The sequence below is a fragment of the Rissa tridactyla genome, chromosome 6 (genome assembly GCF_028500815.1).
Source record: "Rissa tridactyla isolate bRisTri1 chromosome 6, bRisTri1.patW.cur.20221130, whole genome shotgun sequence".
NCBI classification, from domain to species: Eukaryota; Metazoa; Chordata; class Aves; order Charadriiformes; family Laridae; genus Rissa; species Rissa tridactyla.
This window is the reverse complement of record NC_071471.1, coordinates 20169683-20187529: the sequence shown is the minus strand read 5'-3', so window position 1 is coordinate 20187529 and position 17847 is coordinate 20169683. Positions and strand designations below refer to the sequence as shown.

The window sequence follows — 17847 nt, the reverse complement described above, 5'->3', positions numbered from 1 at the left end:
TAGGTTCACTGGAAGGTCCTCTGTTTGAAGAAAAAAAAAAAAAGTAATACCACAGATCCTACTTAAAAGGAGAAAAAAAAAATATGTAATCAAGAAACCTAGGACAAAGGTTGGCAATTCACATCATCACTACACTATATTATTTCTACACTATAATTTATCTTTATCAATGAGCAAACTCTAAACACAAAGGTTCTTCCACAAGGAAGAGAAGCAATTCAGACTACATCTACAGCTCAAACTGGTTCAGGTATGAAGACAAGCATCAGTAAGCGGCAAAGACGTGACATTAGACAGAAGTACGCTATACTGAAACAGAAAGGTAAATGAAGTTTTAATGGCAGTCAGACATAAATAACTTACCTGTGACAGTTCTAAACAGCAAGTGGTAACTACAGGAAAAGGGTAGTTTTCAAGTAGCAAACAGTGCACTTTCTGTTTTACTTGTATTTTAATACTTAAATGTAAAAACCCCTTCCCCCCCCCCCTTAAAAGTGCTTTGATACAAATCATTAATTTAAGGAAACTCTGATAACCTCTTTTTCTGAAAAATCAAAAAAAATAATATCAAACAATAATTTTCCTACAGCAGTGACCAACTGAGATCTTTTTGTATTCACCCAAAAGGAAGCGTGATTAGCTGAAATGGAAGAGACACTCTCAAACACTGCACTTACATTTTCGAAGTGTGGAGAAGCTTATCTAAGAGGAATGGTAACCTAAATATTCAACTAAATAGCTTTTGCTATTTTTGCAGAAATACCAAGAATTTCTTCTGGTCTGAACTGGTAGCGAGTAATAGGTCCTGTTTCAAAGGAAATATTGTACACCAATGATACAGCGTTGTTGGTTTTCTTTTAATCCACCACAACACACAAACATCAGAAGTCACAACGTACTTCAAGCCACACAAATTGTTTCCTGAAGAGGAACAAAATAATTATCAAGCAAAACACACACTTGGTAATGATAAAAGCTGAGAATTTTACCTGCTAGGCAGCAACATACAGTCAATGTCAGGTCTCTTTGTCTTGGGAATGGCGTATAGTGGATACCTATCTCCATGTCGAATCAACACTTGGACTGACACCAGCTTAAAATAATGAGGTGCATGACCTAAAGAGAAGAGGAGGGGTGGAGGAGAAAAAAAAAATAATGTAGAAAGTTAAGCCTAAATGTTTCACTTGCACACTTTTTCTTTTGGAAAAAAAAAGCAGGTATAATTGGCTTGATAGCTTTGGTGTTGCAATGAAAGAAAACCTCCATAAGAAATTATAGCTTACTATCCCAAGAAAGATTTCACTTTAAATTGCAAGACAACTTATTCAAGACTCAGGTTCTGAGCACGTGCTTCATAGTACCTCTAAAGTCCAACAACCATACAAGTCATTATTCAAGCACTGCTCTCTGCCAGCTTGGTAAGGCTACTTTATGCTTACGATGCCCCTCTTCTGGACCCCTACCATAACGACAGATTTTGCAACATGCCTAATTTGGAGTTTTTTGATATACTAGTTTGTGATTTATTTTATACACATTAGTGGGAAATGCTAGTGAGGGAATTCATTCAGGCTAACCTGCTGCTGCAGCCACTATAGGGTGAAGAATACAAACATGTCTTCTAGCTGACTATGTCTAATGGTTTGGAGTTCCAAAATTATTTACTTGCAGTTGGGTTGGGGTTTTTTTCAGAATTCCAACTCAACTGTTTTTCAGATGTTAATAATGTAATTTGTAATGCAGCTCACTTAGAATAAGCATTATAATTTAAATATTAAATAACTATATCATTCCCACACCTTTCGCCTTTTAGGCCTCCAGTTGACCATTGACTAGAAGCAGAATCATTTCCAAAAATCAAGACAGAAAGGTGAAAAGGGAAGGAAAGAACAGCATATTTTGAATGATTTAATGTAATTCAGCAACCAGCTGGCATTTGCTGTACCTTCTCCAGGCACCAAAGAACTGACAATGCACAAAGTTAGCGTTTCCAATGACAGCACGTAGAAGCAAGCAACTAAACTGTCGTTTGCATTCATGAAGCTTACCTTCCATGCTGCGTTCAGCAATGGTGGGAATATTGCAGTAAATATGAGCTTCATAAACAGGATCTATTGCAGGAGGCTCAGTCAGCAAATCAGGCATTATTCTCTTTCGGCTTTTAGGATTCAGACCATCTTCCCTGATGGGGTTTACTGGGATTAAATGCACTGAAAGACACAAAACATAGAGCATATACATTTAGGAGGGTCTAAGGACATATAGGACTATGATGACTTTTTTTTTTTTTTTAAAAAGTAATTATGCACAAAGACTATGGTTTCCATGAAAGGATGCCACTCTACAGTTTAGATCTTTGTTCTGAATTTTTCATGATTTACATAGTCAAGAAGGCAAGCCCAGAGAGCTCTTTAGTAAAGTCAATGCCCAGCTAAGACTGCAGAAACCCATCTGGATGGAGAACTGCTCTGCCTTTTGCACTCCTCTTGAAGCTGCTTTTTCTGTCAATCTCTCACGAAGCTCTACGAGCATGAATAGGAAGAAAAGGGCCATAACAGGCTCCTGTCTCTCATCATTTTACTTAAAAACTGACACTGAAGGACATCAGCAAAAGACACAGCATGGTCATGATGGTACTACAAACCATCGGGAAAACAAAGTATCAAGATTGAAGGGGCTGGATTGTCCATCATTTTCCTAATCCCTGCCCTTATGTGGCTGCCTTGCCAGCCTTAAATAGTCTGACTCACCTAAAGGAAACGTACACAAAATGTATTTGTTAAAATGTAACTGAGACTACCACAAAAAGTGTTAAGCACAAAGAAATGCAATTAATGTTTACACACAGCAGGGAAATCAGCAGAAATACCACCACTAGTCTTCCAACACACAGAAGCATGCTGAAGCATATCTGAATTTAAGGCCAGGGTTGTATTGATGTCTTTTTAACTTGTCTTGATGTGAAAGCATGAGTTAATTTATGAGCCTTACAAGACTACACTTGTCATAACGAATGCCCACTTTCTTTTTTTCCCTCTTACCACCTTCTGGTATTTGAATGGGGCAGATTTAGAGGTGAAAACGAGGAGGAAAAGTGCTTGTATTTTTACCTCTATGAGTCTTCTGTGATGAGAGGAGAAAAGAGAAGAAAGAAAGAAAAAATGAGAGAACAAATTTTGAAGCAGAATTTTATTAATTCTTCTCGGTCAGTTCCTAAGTTACATCTTGAGTCCCAAACCTAATTTTAAAAGTGAATTTGTTCCACAATAGAGTCGTGCAGACAAAGAAAACCAATGCAGACAGCAAACTGAAGTGAAACACACTAAGGTTTTAAGAGCACAAAGCCGTTAATGTAAGACAGACTCTTCATTCTTACACTACAATACACTACTTTAAATATTTTTATGTGGTTTCTCTTTGCCTGCCAAAACCAGAATTAAAGCATTTTCCATACCCTTGCTAGCGCTGTTGACATGGCTAATACCCGCCAAGGGCAGCAACTTGAAACTTCTCCTTAAGCTGTTTCAGATTTTGCATACAACTGCCCACAGGACTGTGCTTGGTGAGAGTATTAACTGTAATTTTGACTTTGGCCACTTAAACTGCAGAGCTCAGCTGCCATTCCAGCATTTATTTTTCAGGTTCATTTTGTAGCTCCTTCCATGCTAAAACTCACGTTACCATGAGACATTGCAAACCACTGACCAAGGACCTCTGGCAGTAACACAGAGCCTTGGCAGTATCTATCAGAGGTTGGTAACTCTGGCTTGAAGGGGGCTTGCAGCAAATTTGTGTTTGGGGTACAACTCCCAAACCTAAGAATGTATTTACAACAGTTGCTGCCAATAAAGAGCATTACAAGACAGTACTTGCCTAAAGAGTATAAATGGGAAATTACAGCAGTTATGTTATATTGGTCAAGTTTCCTACGCAGAAAAGGTCAGGAGCAACAACTTTCAGCTTTCTGTTAACACATTTCTTTAGAACAATGCACAATGTTGCTACTGCTCACCTAATTTCATAAAAAACTACAGAACTGCCTCAAGTACTCCTGGAGGTACAGTAACTCAATTCAGCATTGACCCATGACTGTTTCAGAAGATAGGGGAAACCATATCCCAATAGCAACAGCTATGAACTCTGGTGCTAAAATTTAGTTGGGAGATTTAAAAGCAAAATAAGGAACCTAATTATTTACCTAAGGCAGTTTTAACTACAAAAAAAAAAAAACCCCTGAACAGATCACATTTTTGCACTGAGGCTATTAACTACAGCAGTCAACAGATGCATACGTTATCTTACTAAGATCAAGCGCCTATGAATCATGAGGCCAAATATTTTGTTTGCAGATAGCAAGCTTCATTTCTAATCAAACTCGTTGAATAAATACTTAACACTGGAAAATAAATTTAAGAATAAAGAAAAGCACTACATCTTAAAGAGAAAAATCTACTTTATTTAAAATATAAAAATAAAAATTAATATTAAAAATAGCACCCACGGGATTATCAGATTACATGTTTGAAGTTTAAAAGGCCACTGACCGAACACGCTTAAAAGAGACTCTTAAGTCAACACAGCAGTTATGGGTGCAACATAAAACTATTTTGTGGACTGGAAATAGACTCAGAGATTAGGAATAATAATAGTTCATGTCATTAATTTAAAAAAAGTTTACTAAAAACTATCCTACTCTAAATGCTGCTGCTAACTACATTTATTAATTAGTTAGTAATAGTTGGTAAATATTGCAGTTATCATATAGCGAATAAGCTTGGCTTATACCAGGGAAGAAGGGGAGACACGGCATGTCCCCACTAGACTATCATGCTGTCCACATCCAAGTAGCTCAGATTGGGACTGGGCTAAAGGAGCTTCTGACTTTGAACCCACCTGGGGCAGAACCACATTGTCTGGATTTCTGAACATATTTAAGCACCCTGATCTAGTGAAAAATGTCCTTGCCCATGCCAGGGAAATTGGGACTAGATTATTTTTAAAAGGTGCCTCCTAATACAAACCATTCTATGATTCGACTTAAATGATTCAAATTTTTGTAGGTTTGAAAAAGAAAATTATCAAGAAGGTAAAAAACCCCAGTCACCTAAGTAAGCACTGTCATAATGACTAGTATTTACTTTGAGCATATCTGAAATAACACATATTGGGGAGAAAAAAAATAAAAAAACCAACAACTAAAACTACCTATGTAAATACCTGTGTCTTCCATTTAACTACGTTAAATAGAAAAAAAAAAAAAGCATATTATCTGGGCACCAGTCTAGGCCACCCACTGGAAATTTCCACAAAATGTGTACCCACAAAAATAGCAAGTGCTTCAGAAAAAGGGGAAAACAAGACCAAGTACAGCTGAATTCTAGTTGGAAAGCTGCCTTCTGTTTGCTCAGCCTTCGCAGCACGCTGACCCTGAGCAGCCCACCCAGCACAGCTGGTCCTCCTCTCCCCTTCTTACAGCTCCACACGAGCTGGAAGAATCCTGGGGTTTCAGTGCTTTGGGATGAGGAGCCCAAATAATGCAGCCCCTCTTTGTGCTGCTGCCTGGGCCAAACAATGGCAGAGGTATTTTCCACACTGACAGCTAAAGTCTCATTGTCTCTCAAGTCTTTTCTTATCTTCTGCCATTCCCTGGACATTGTTAGCGTCTCAGGTATTTATGATGTTTTCTCCTTTCCCCTTCCCTTTTCATTTCAAGTACTTGGGCGTCATGCTCCCTTGCCGTTTTCATTTATCCTGCCTCCGAGCTGCCGACTCCTTCTTTGCACACCTCATCCTCTCCAGTTCCCTATAGCACACAAGGCTCAATTTGTGCCTCCATTTTGGTACCCCTTATGCCACATAGCAGTTATTTAAAGCTCTTTGAAGAGCAGACGGTCTCTCTGTATCCAAGTTATTTCCTTAGGGTAGTCCTCCTCTGCCGTGTCAATCCCACCTTTGTCTCCCAACTGGAGTTTCTGTCCCATAAGTAACCAGGAAACCTACAAGTAGTGTTGGACTGACACAGCTCACAGGAGGAAAGAAAAAAAGGAGAAAAAAAAAAAAAAAGACACCCTCATATGGAGTTGAAATTCATCTTTTTACCAAACTCTGTTCTGCTCTTTCAGCTGTAAATAGTAAGATCAGAATTCTATTATATAGTTTTCACATGACTTTTTATAGCTTAACACTATTTTATAGGATTTGTTCTATTAGTTTACAGCACCACCCACTTGCCCAAAACAGAAGTCTGACAATGTGCATATAGTCGTACTTAAAATCTTTGATTAAGGGAGTTTTTGAACAGGATCTTTACAGTACTGTGCCTTTCAAAGCTCATGTTTTACTATGACAGGAGTACAGCAATATAAACCAGGAATGAAACAGATGATTTTGATCTGCATTTCCCACAGCCAGGGCAGTTAATAAAACATATCTGAAACATATTTGGTGATCTAACGGGAAACTTTGCCAACACTGAAACTAAAAAGAATACACAAGTAGTATTATAGAGGTAGTTTGACAACAAAAAGGGAAAGAAAATATATTTTATTTCCCAATATTCATAAACTTATTTTCAAAATTAAAGAGGCTACATAGAAACTATTTTGAAACATTAATTTTGAAAAAAAGTTATATCTAGGAAAAAAAGCCGGCGGCTTACAGAAACAATAAAATGAAAGATACCTCAATGCAACTCTGTTCAGTGTCCCACCAAGTTTAAAATTGTTTGAAACACAAAGTAAACCTAAACACATGGGCTGGTATCAGACAAAAGCAAGACCTGATCAAACAGCAAACCCAGTCCTGTGAGGGCCAGAGGGGCACTGGTCACACAGTAGAACAGCTAAATACTGCTGCAGAATCACTCCTTCGGGAATTTTTGCAGATCCAAACTGTGGTATGATTACGGTTTTTAAGTAGAAAAAATTATGAGTAAATAAAATCCAAACTCTGATATTAAATTTAATTAAACAAAAAACCTCCAGTAATTTTTATTTTAAAATCAAACCACAGAACCTGAAGATCAACTTTTAAAATGAAGCTAAGTTTCACTAAGAAACGTCTTTATGAAAAAAACCAATAGCGTCTGAAATATTGTGACATACGGTTTTATTCTCAGTGAACATTATATATGACCTATTTAAAGAGCAAGAGGCTAATTCGTCTGACCTCCATACCCACCCACCCCCAGTTCCTGAATGCCACAAAATATACCCAAAAAGACAAATATTAGACAAGTAGTTTCTAAGTGAGAGACACAATCATTCAGAAGTGCTTTCCGTATAATGATTGTAACAATTACTACGCAGCAACTAATCCCCTCTGGAAGAATGTCAAGTTTATCAAATCAACTATTGTACTCAGAAGCCCAAGCAGGGAGCCGGACTGATATGAATTAGGGTTACAAAACTGACATGAATTTGACAGAATTCAGCACAGCAGAAAACCAAACACAAAGTGCAGTTCATGTAGAAGAAACACCAAATTGAACGCTAAATCTCTCCATTACCAGTTTCTCTCCCTCCTGGAGTCCTAGTTTCAGCTTAAAAACAAATGTATCACCATCGTTTACCAAGAAGAAAAAGATTTATCCATAAAAAAAATCACTAACATTTACCTAAAACCAGAAAGACAGGCAACAAAACCATTTTCCATTTCTGTTTTCCCTTGTAGCTCCAACCAGCCTGAGAAGCAGCAGCACAAGTAGCCATGTTAGTCTCAGTTTTCTGACTAAACAGAGACCTGAAGTTTTCATCTTCTATAAAACAGAAGGTTCTTTCAGCCCCAAGCAAACATACTATTTAAAACAGTCACGTGGAAATGAAGCCAAACAGCAGAAATGCAAAAAAAACCCCAAACCCAAGCCACCCCACTGTAGGTAACCTTATGCTAATTGGTAAAGAAAAGCAAATGCGCATGTCAGAGAGCACAAAAAGTGATTTATCCTTCTTCCACCTTTCCCCACACACACACTTTCTGCTCCTAGCAGGGCACTAACAAGGCGCCGAGCACAGAGGAGAACACTCAGGCTTCTGAAATTCTGATGATGAACATAGGCTTCTCTTCTAGTTGCTCGCTCTCTGTTAAAATGGATGCTAGAAAAGCAGAAGCATAGGGAAAAATACCCAGAAAAAGGCAGGAATGCTTCAAAACAAATGAGATGGGGGCGGGGGGGGGGAGGGAGAGGTGAAGATTTGTGCAGCAAGAAAAACAATCTGAAAAAAGAAGATAAGGCACAGGTGGGCTGAAGAGCTCGTAGTGCATCTGCGACGGCAGAGGCTGCCAGTTTGGAAGCAAGGCAGCCCAGGCACAGCGTGGCAGGAGCCCCGACACCCTGCCACCCCAGGCTGGACCCCGGCCACCCCAGGCTGACACCTGACAAGCACATCCCTAAGATCACTTTTAGAGCCCTACATGGGATTACAAATGCATATTTGGACATCAATGAAGTTCAAATACGCCTGTGTGACACACAATCCACCTTCCTCATTTTATTCTTTTGTACAGTTAAATAAAGGCTTTGCAAGTCTCAGCGGTAGGATCTCTATTAACAGCGAGGGCCTTCATCCATAACGCACAATGCCACAATCACTAATGTGCTGTATTTCAATGCTGCATAATCACACAAACAAAAAAGGCTCATTAGCCTCACACCAGTCAAACCATCAAGTACTATTAAGAAAAACAACCATGGAGATCTTTAAAAAGGCTTTCTACACCTGTGAACATAAGCTTCTAAGCTTCAGATTTTATATTCATATAAAATATAAATACTAAACTTTTACATTAATTCGTCTTTTAATTTATTAGTCATGTGCAGTTAAACAAAAAACCTCCAGTAATTTTTTCTTTTAAATCTAACCACCTGCCCTACAGAACCTGATGACAAATTTTAGATAGATATATATAGCTATATATAAACGGTACTGAACTAAACTGTCCACACTGAACTTATGACGAAGTGACAGTTCTCAGTACCTCTGCAGTCTCTATCCCTTACTTCTTTCACCACGTCCCTGCTTCCCCCACCATTTGCCCTTCCAATTTCTCCCCTTCTGTGTCTTTTGCCTGTTGAGGAGCAAGTGAAGCAGGAGGCCCTGAAGCCCAGATGTATTCTCTACAGAAAGCTCCCCATGCAGCTCCTGCCCCTTCCACTGCAAAGCAGGCTCCAAGCTTCAAGGTTTTCTTCCCACACTGCCGCTAACTCCTCTGAGCACTGCTCCAAAGAAAAAAGAAAAAAAAAAAAGGGTGAAAGGAGCTCTGAGGGAGGTGGGTAACAGAAAGAAGAAGAGCAGGGTCCTGGGGGACACACACCTAAATTCAACCTAGAATAGCAACAAAATGCTCTGCCGTGACAAATCCCTGACAAGTTAAAGAAGGTTCCTTGGAGCGTAATTTCTCCACAATAGTTCAACCTAGCAATAGTGTGATTTTCAAGGTCACACAGGTACAGCTTTCGGATTGCAGCTGTAGCTGGGCAGCAGAGGTAAGCACTTCCCTTCTCATACACTTAAAAATGCTATGAAAGCAAGGCTCTGAAAATGGATGACCCAAAGTACAGATTCATCATCGGCAGTACAGAAGCGGGTAGGAATTTCCAACCTCACGGTATTCACTGAGCAGTCAAATGGGAGCAAACAGTGAAGAGAGACTCAGATCCCTTCCTCAGAGGTTCCAAGAATTTGCAAACATTCAGCACTAGCGGCGAGTTCCAGACCAAGACGTGCCCAGACACATAACCTATTTGACATACATTCAGTTTCTGGGTTGCTGCTGCTGTTCTTCCTTCTGTAAGAGAGATCAGACTAATTTAGAGAATTTTCAAGGAGTCTGTTGACTTACAGCACAATCCCATTGCCAGCACCCTATGCTTCATGTTCTACGACAGACTTATAAAAAAATATTCAGGAAAAGTAGTTATAAGGTAGCAGATATCATTGAATAAACATTCTTTTCAAGCCAGTGCTTCTAATCAAAAGCACAAAAATGCTTGCGATGGCAGCCTTGAATACATGCGGCTCATACTGCAGAACCCCAGATTTCTACAGTAGCCTTCATGACAGCATATTTTGACAGCAGAAGTTAAAGCCCACTAGAATAGTTCTATTGATCCCATCAAGTAAACATAAACATCTCCCTTCCTACAGCAAAAATATCAATTAGTTTTGAAGAAAATGAGAAATGCTGCAGCAGACTTGTGGAACAGAACATCATATTTTGAATTCTTACATACAAAAATTGACCTGCCAAGAGGAATTGATCAAATTCACAAAGTTGGGGGGAGTCCATTTTGATCCCTGAAGGGTAAACTTCTGCATTACCTGGGTCAATATTAGAAAAGTGCTGCTTTCAAAATTCTGATCTTTAGTGCTACGTTTGTATTTCCTCATTGTCCTTAAACTACATCTTCTGTTCCAAAGTGACAACACAGAAGTTACAGTCCCATTTCCTTCCCAAATTACTTGTGATTTACTAGAGACAAGAAGTGGACTCCCCTTTTCTTTCACTCTTGCAGGCCCAGCCACCACACAGCCTGAAGCACCAGTTCCCCCCCTGCCCTCCCTCCACCCGGAGAGCTCAGCCTGTCAGCCTTCAACCCCAGATGTGGTGGGGATGGGAGCAGGGCAGGCAATGTGAGGACCCGCTCTCCTCCAACTGGAAAAATACCCATGGGATATTTGAATTAAGATTTAGGATAGATGGATATTGTTTTTTCATGGCAGAAGGGAGAACATCAGCATTGCCTTCAGCAAACGCGCAGCCCCCAGCGGGGACGCTCAGCCCACTGTCACACATGCTGCGTGACACAGGTTTTACAGTCCTCATACACCGGTATAACATTTTGTCTATAAGAGGAGCAGTGTCATTCAAATTAAGGTACACAGGTAATGACTGTTGCCCAAAACTTCACCTGAAGCCTTGCTTCTTATTTTAATTACCCGAGACACCAGCAGCAGTCAATCCCAGTCCCAACTTGGGCAGAGTCTCACTAAAGCAGCACCGCTCGCACCCGGGAATGGCAGAACCCAGACAGCAGCTCGCCCGATTCTGCATCACCCACTGGAGCGAGCGCATTCGTTATTACTGTGCTAACGATACTCAACTGTCGCGTCAAATTATCATCAAGTTGACCACTACAAAACGTCGGTCCAAGCCACATGTGCTGTCAATAAATACTTTAAAGTAGAGGCAGTTCAGCTATCTTTTGAACACTGTCAAAGACCTCATTAGAGGAAAAATTGCAGCAGACAATACAACTAACAAGACCAACAGCTATAGCAACTCCCTGTATTTCAGCTCACAGTGAAAATAAAAAACCCCGCTCTCTTTGGTTTGCCTGCTACATTCTCTCTGATATTATTTGTAACCCGAGGAAAATCACCTGTACGAAGCTGAGACGGACATATCTACTGGAAATACGAAATTTAAAGAAATGCTACCTAAAGTTTTCTATTTTCCTTCTTTTTTTTTCTAGTTACTTAAGCTTTGATTTTTTTTATTTTTTTTTGCAATAACTTTTCTGTACTGCAGGGCAACTTTCCCCCTAGAAGTCTGAGCCACTTTTAACTATTTAAGTAAATAAAAATGTTGTTTCTCTGTTTAAAGTGTAGGAAAAATAAGTTTTCAGAAGCATCCTGTATAACACAGGTTTACTGACAGAAAAAGGAAACTCAGGAGGTTGCGAATGTACCTCAGTTAATCTAGTGGAAGTCAGATCTGACTGAGGGGGAATGAGTGTGGGCTCTAAAGGGTTTGTTTTATTAATGTGTGTGTTTATAAGAAAACCTCATTTCTATTAGGCTACAAGGGAAAAAACTTAAGAACTTCACAATGGTCTCCTCCCATGCACAAGCTTAAATACAAGATAAACCAAAATTTTAGTTGAACAAAATGGAGGTCTATAGATATGCCCCAGTATGAGCTTTCACATCATGTTCCCTTCTTTCTCCCCAGAACAATCATAATATGATTGTAACTGCAACTTGTTCCATGCATCTTAACTTTACTAATCAATATTGACGTAATTTTATTGCAAGAAATGCAATCAAAAGCTAATTCTTCAGTCTAATGCTAGCTGAGTTTTCAGCCTTCTTGGTTTTCGGATCTCTAAAGTTCTCCACTGGAGGTGCAAATTTCCATGCGGACAATTAAGAACTACTGCAAACTGGATGCGTTTTTTAGCTGTTTTTCACAGGCTTGGTCAGAAATAGCAAAATCCCCTACACCTTTCCAGGAGTGGGTCAAGGCCTACTTGTCTGCCTATTTGCTGGATTGCAAGTTGGGAACTTTAAAGATTTTCCTCATCTCAGGACAATTACCAAAAGTAGTCTTCTGCCCACGGAGCCACAGTTCCCAGGTACTGACCCAGGGCCTTATTTCTTATCAGACGCAGGGGAAAAGGCCAGATTGCCCTGTCTGTGTGTACATGTTCGAAAATGAGTAGAACAGCTACACATGCCCACCACGCGTGGTAGCTCTACCAGCTTTAAACAAGTCACACCAGGCTTTCTGAGAACAAATCTCTTATTTCCAGCTGCTTTAAGCTGTGTGCTTTGATGATTTTTTTACAGGGTCCCAATCTGACTTACACAAGGAAAATAAATACGTTAAGAAAAATCTTTTTTGTACCAAAACACAACATGGCAGGCCTTGTAGTGTTATGTTTTTGAGAGAATTTAATCAGACAAATTAAATTATACAATGGGTGCTTGCATTTATTGAGTCCAGACATGGCTCTGAAAAGAGCTTTATAGTTCGAGGCGTTCCCCCCCAAGTTGTTTTTCAGTTGACAATTCAGAAGGGCATATGGCACTGCTTAAATAGCTTCCAGGATTTTCAGCTTGACAGCAATAACACAGCAATGCTGACTGCAAATCCGAGCCTTTTCAAGTTCTAGAGGACAGTCGTTTTCCACTTCTCCTCCCAAAGTGAAAAATTACTCTCTGCATTTTATTCTATTTTCCTACCACAGTGAAACTCTACATTGTTTACCATGGAAAAGATTTATATTTCCCATCAACTAAATGCACTCCTTTAAGTTAAATATATATGCCTAATAAAGCTTTTCCTTACCAGCCCCCTGCCAATTACCTCACTGCTTGGCTCTTCAGTCGATTTGAAGGGAACAGGGGGAGGCTCTTACTAGACGTATCTAGACAAGCAGACAGATTTCCTGCTCTATAAACACATTACTCAAGTTAGACATCGCTCATGCTCTGGGTTATTTAGTGACAAGATGCAAAAAAAGGCCCACCACTGCTTAGGATGAAGCAGTTATGTTGGTCCCTTGCCTACCACAGGCTCATTAGGATTCACAAATGAAAAGTGTTACATACGCTTCACCACGAAGCTATAAAGAAAGCCATTCCTATCGATGCATCTGCGTAGCTGCCATGTCTCATCAGGCTGGGAGATGACTTCGACTATATCAAATCAGTGTCCTGAAGGCTACCAAACAAGACTTAAATATACAAAGACTAAGTAGGGTTTTTTATGGCCTGAAAGCATGTTTTTTATAAACACGGTAGATCCAGCCATTATTACTTACCTAACAAGATTCATGAGCGCTACCGTAAGATTTTAAAGCTCTGTCCTGCTTCTGTCTACAGAACTCAGCAACTGGTAAATGAACTAATCCAGCTGAATTGTCCTAGAACAGATTTTCAAAACAGCTTTTATCAGCTGTTTTCAGAAACCGTTGGCAACTCTTCCCATTTCCATAGTATTGTCTCAAAATAAAGGTCAACATGAAAAGGTAGCTGCAGGACACAATATACTGAATGCCACTGCCATAATTTGCCTGTGGGTGGTTACCTTTTTTTTTTTTTCTTTTGTCCTGTATATTTTTTGGATCTCACAAATACTGGAGTGGGGAAGCTGTGCAGCAGTGATTATATCATGACTGCAGAAAAGACACTTGGCAGATTTCACATGTGAACACAAACACAGAGGCCAACTACACTAAGTGTTCTACATAGCAGAAAAAAAACACAGCAAAAAGTATTTTCTCAAGAACATGGGCTGCAAATCCTCTGGCTTCAGTGATCTTTTCATTTACAGCAGCTGAGAATGATACAAAAATATGCTCCACACAGTACAGTTCAAGATAGTTCAACAGTTGCTCCTCTTCTGTTATCCAGCAATCTGTCGCTAACACTTTGCATCTTTGACAAGGGCTCTCTGCTGCTGAAACACGCGTGTTTCATGTGCTTATTCTTTAAGGAATTCACTAACATTTGCTACTAAGCTCTCGCTCCTCAAATGGATATGAAGAGGAAGTGTGCACAATTGTCTTCTGTCATCCTAGATAAACTGGTTTTTTCCTCCCTTTAAAAGACCAGATGATAGGAGCATCTAGAGTTTCAAGTGCATGTCGTTGCCTCTTTTCCTTCGGGCTCCTTAGACTCAGAATGGCTTTTGAAACTCAAGTCAGCTTTTATTAGGTCATGTACTAGAACATCCAGCTACTGAAATAGAAACTCACAAAATACATAAGTAAAACCCCCAAAAAATAAAAGGGCTTAAAAGCATACCTTTGCTCTGCCTACATCTTTACAAGCGTTGATCCCATGGTTTCAGAACACCAAGTCAGCGGCTTTCTGGGCCGCGACAAATTCTGTACATCTGCTCACCGCTAAGAGCATCTTTCTGTCACCTCTCAACAGAGCTGCTTTCTGCACTTCTCAGCAGCATCTCTGTGTCTGCGCACCTGGGTCACATACAGTAATCTCCCTTTCTCTCAAAGGGCTCGCACCCAAAAGGCAGGAAAACCCACCAGGTCTACAGTCCAGCCATAGCCTCTGCAAAGGCACAGGAGCAGACTGTTTAATATGTTAATGTCCTCAGTCAAACACAATCCACAGACATCTGGCACTTCCCTACACCCTTGCCCTTGCAAGATAAAAAGCCTTACAAATTCAAATCAATATTTTAACTACTGCATTAAATTAGCACCTTTCTGTTTCACATCTAATCCCAACTGTTTTCCATCCGGGAACTGACCTGCTCAGGGAAGTGATCGCAACACCATATGCCACTGCCTACCCAAGCCAAGCCGGCTCACTTGTTTGTCCTTGTCAACACCAGGGCACACAAAGCTGCCATGGATTTGCTAGCAGCAAACCCCAAAACAACATATTTAATACAGTAGAGCCTGACAGATTTTTGTGTTGGGGAAGGAAGCCTGTAATGTACACCCTGTACCTAGGCTTTCCATCTCTTTTAATCCAACTATCTCACAAAAATCATAAAGGGAGATCACTTTCACTTTCCAAGACTTCACTTGCAGCAAGTCCACAAAAGCCTCCATCTTTTAAATACAAACTATTTAGACCCTACCTCATTAACAAATAAACCACAATGCCATTTAGTATGTGCAAACACTGCTTTTCTCTCAGTAAGCGAGCTTTGAAAACTTAAAAGGGAAGTAACTTTGGGAACAGAGATTACTCTTATTTTTTAAAAAGCAATAAAAAAACTGCCTGCAGGCATTAAAATCTTCAAAATCAGTACAACTTAAGAAACCTTATTAATCACAGAAGATACACATGCCGAAGAACACATAACAAATTTTTCCAAAATCTTCACAGTCAAACTATGAGACGCTTTGGATTGTTGGATTGTGTAAATCACTGTATCGTTTCAGGAATGAAAGCCCAGCAAAAGTACAGATAAAAGAACATAACTGCCTAGAAGATAAATTGCAAGAGGAAAATTAAGAGGACTAAGGAGAAACTTGAGCAACAACTATCTGAAGAATATTAAGCATATCTGAAACAGATACATAGAGGAGAACTAGCGCATCCATAAAACCAACCGTTTCCAACTCAATTTGCAGCAGCATAGTGGGGATTAAGGCAGGCACAAAGCAGAGTTCAGAAAAACAAACCTATCATCAAATCTAAAGTTTAAGTGCTCATCCATGTTTTCCTGAAGACATGGCCTGTAAACAGGGGGAGCATGACTGCACTATATTCACCGACATTAAGATAGTTTTCCTGGTAGTCTCCAGTTAAGAGTCTGTGCCTGCACTCTGAGCAAGGAGAGGAGGGAGATTTGTGTCAGAACATTCCTCTGATGAAGAAGCAGAACACAAATCTCAAACAAAGGCCAGCAAACAACTAATGTATGACAAATCCATATGCAATTAATTGTCCTAAAAGCTCTGATAAAAGTAAGAGGGATAAAGCTAATACAGTGTGAATCAATTGCAAATTCTCAAAAAACTGGTCTAACATCTGAGTGGTCAGCAAAAGATAAACAAAGGGCTTGCCCTAAATGAAGCAGGGTGATAAGGCTGTCTTTCCCTCCTCAGCTTAAGGTTATGTTTTGATCCCGTCATCTCTGTAATGAAGCATGGAAAAAACAAAGGTCCAAACGAAGGCGGCTGATAGCACGGGGACGGGCAGCTGAGAAACTGCACATTGGAAAGAGAAAACCTTCAGGGATGAGAATGACTTCCCACCGCCCAGCCAGCCAGAAGAGGAAGGCGCAGCAGGGAGGGCAGAAGAGAGCGGCAGAAACAGACTCCAGCAATCTCTGCCTTCGCCAGCTCCCCCACAGGTGAGCAAAGACCAAGGCCGCCCAAAGCACATCTCGCAGACAGCCCTGGCAGTGGCGGCTGCGGGGACTGGATCCACCGAAATCTGTTATCCTGAAAATCCCAAGCACAAGCTAGAACGCAAACACCGCGCAGAGGGGCCGTTCTCTTGTGAGAACTGAGGGCTTATGTTGTGCAGACTTCACCTGCTTGAACCAACCCTGAATCACCAAACCATATTAAACATTTATAATGAATGTAACAGCTGCACATCAGGAACAAAACTCTCTTTACTATTTCTATAAACAAAATAAGGTAAGTATCAGAATTTAAAAACAATGTTACAGGTGTTAAAACACAGTGCAGGTCAGTATACAACTAACCTATGGAAAAATCCTAGGAATAATTTTTTTTTTGGCTTTAAAAGACAGACATGCCAATCCAAACACACCTGTAGTTCTCTGCAAGGCAGCCTCACTCAGCATTAGAGAGCCAGGAAAACGGAATAGCAGAGAACTGGATTAACGAGCATTGGTTGAGTTGATGAGGGTAACAATCCTGAAATTTTAAACAACAAAAAAGAATTTGCTAATAAATAAATAAGTAATTCATCTGATCTACTGCTACAGAATAAACTAAACCTTTAGGTTGGAAGGGACCTCTGCAGGTCATCTGCTCCAACCCAGCACTCAAAGCAAACCCAACTCACATTGGGTTGCTCAAGGCATCGTCCAGTCAACTATAAATGGTTTAAAAGCTACACATGTTGGATAAAACCATTTACAACTTAGAATAATAGTAGACAGACTAAAGCTTGATTATGACTAAGCAACTCTTAAAAGGAAAATAAAGTGCAAATTTCTGCATTGTCCCATGTCTTAACTGAAACTGGCCATCACCAAGTTAATACACGTTAAAGTACAAACTGCCCTTTTCTGAGAAGAGATTCAACTGACATAAAAAGGCAAGCAACTACTGGCTCATAGAAGGCAAAAAAGAAGAAAGAAAAAGTGGTACAGGAACAAGAGGTACACTCCATTTAAAAAAAAAAATTTAAAAAAAATTGGGGCCAATTTCCTCAAACTCTACAGGAAATCTGAGCTACTTATTCCAGGTAGTGTATCTCAAATCGTCTGCAACTGCAACGCCAGACAGACCCAAGCAATGGTTCCAAAAACACTGCTACTGAATTCATAATAGACTAATACAACATAAACAAGCTCACAGGACTGTCAAATGACTGCAGTATCTGAAGAGGTAGAAAAACACTACAAAAAATTGTGAGTCACCAGAAGAAAACACTGCACAAT

The 17847-nt window shown here is 39.9% G+C and overlaps 1 protein-coding gene across 4 annotated transcripts in view; it reads right to left on the bottom strand.

Moving 5' to 3' along the window:
• Positions 1 to 17847, bottom strand: part of PXYLP1 (2-phosphoxylose phosphatase 1) — a 115131-nt gene that overhangs the window by 14661 nt on the left and 82623 nt on the right. For all 4 annotated transcript variants that reach the window (XM_054206549.1, XM_054206553.1, XM_054206550.1 and 1 more), the window contains 2 exons: positions 2049 to 2210; positions 990 to 1116 (listed from right to left, as the gene is read on the bottom strand). In XM_054206549.1, coding sequence (XP_054062524.1) covers positions 990 to 1116; positions 2049 to 2210 — 289 coding nt within the window. The remainder of the gene's footprint in view (positions 1 to 989; positions 1117 to 2048; positions 2211 to 17847) is intronic.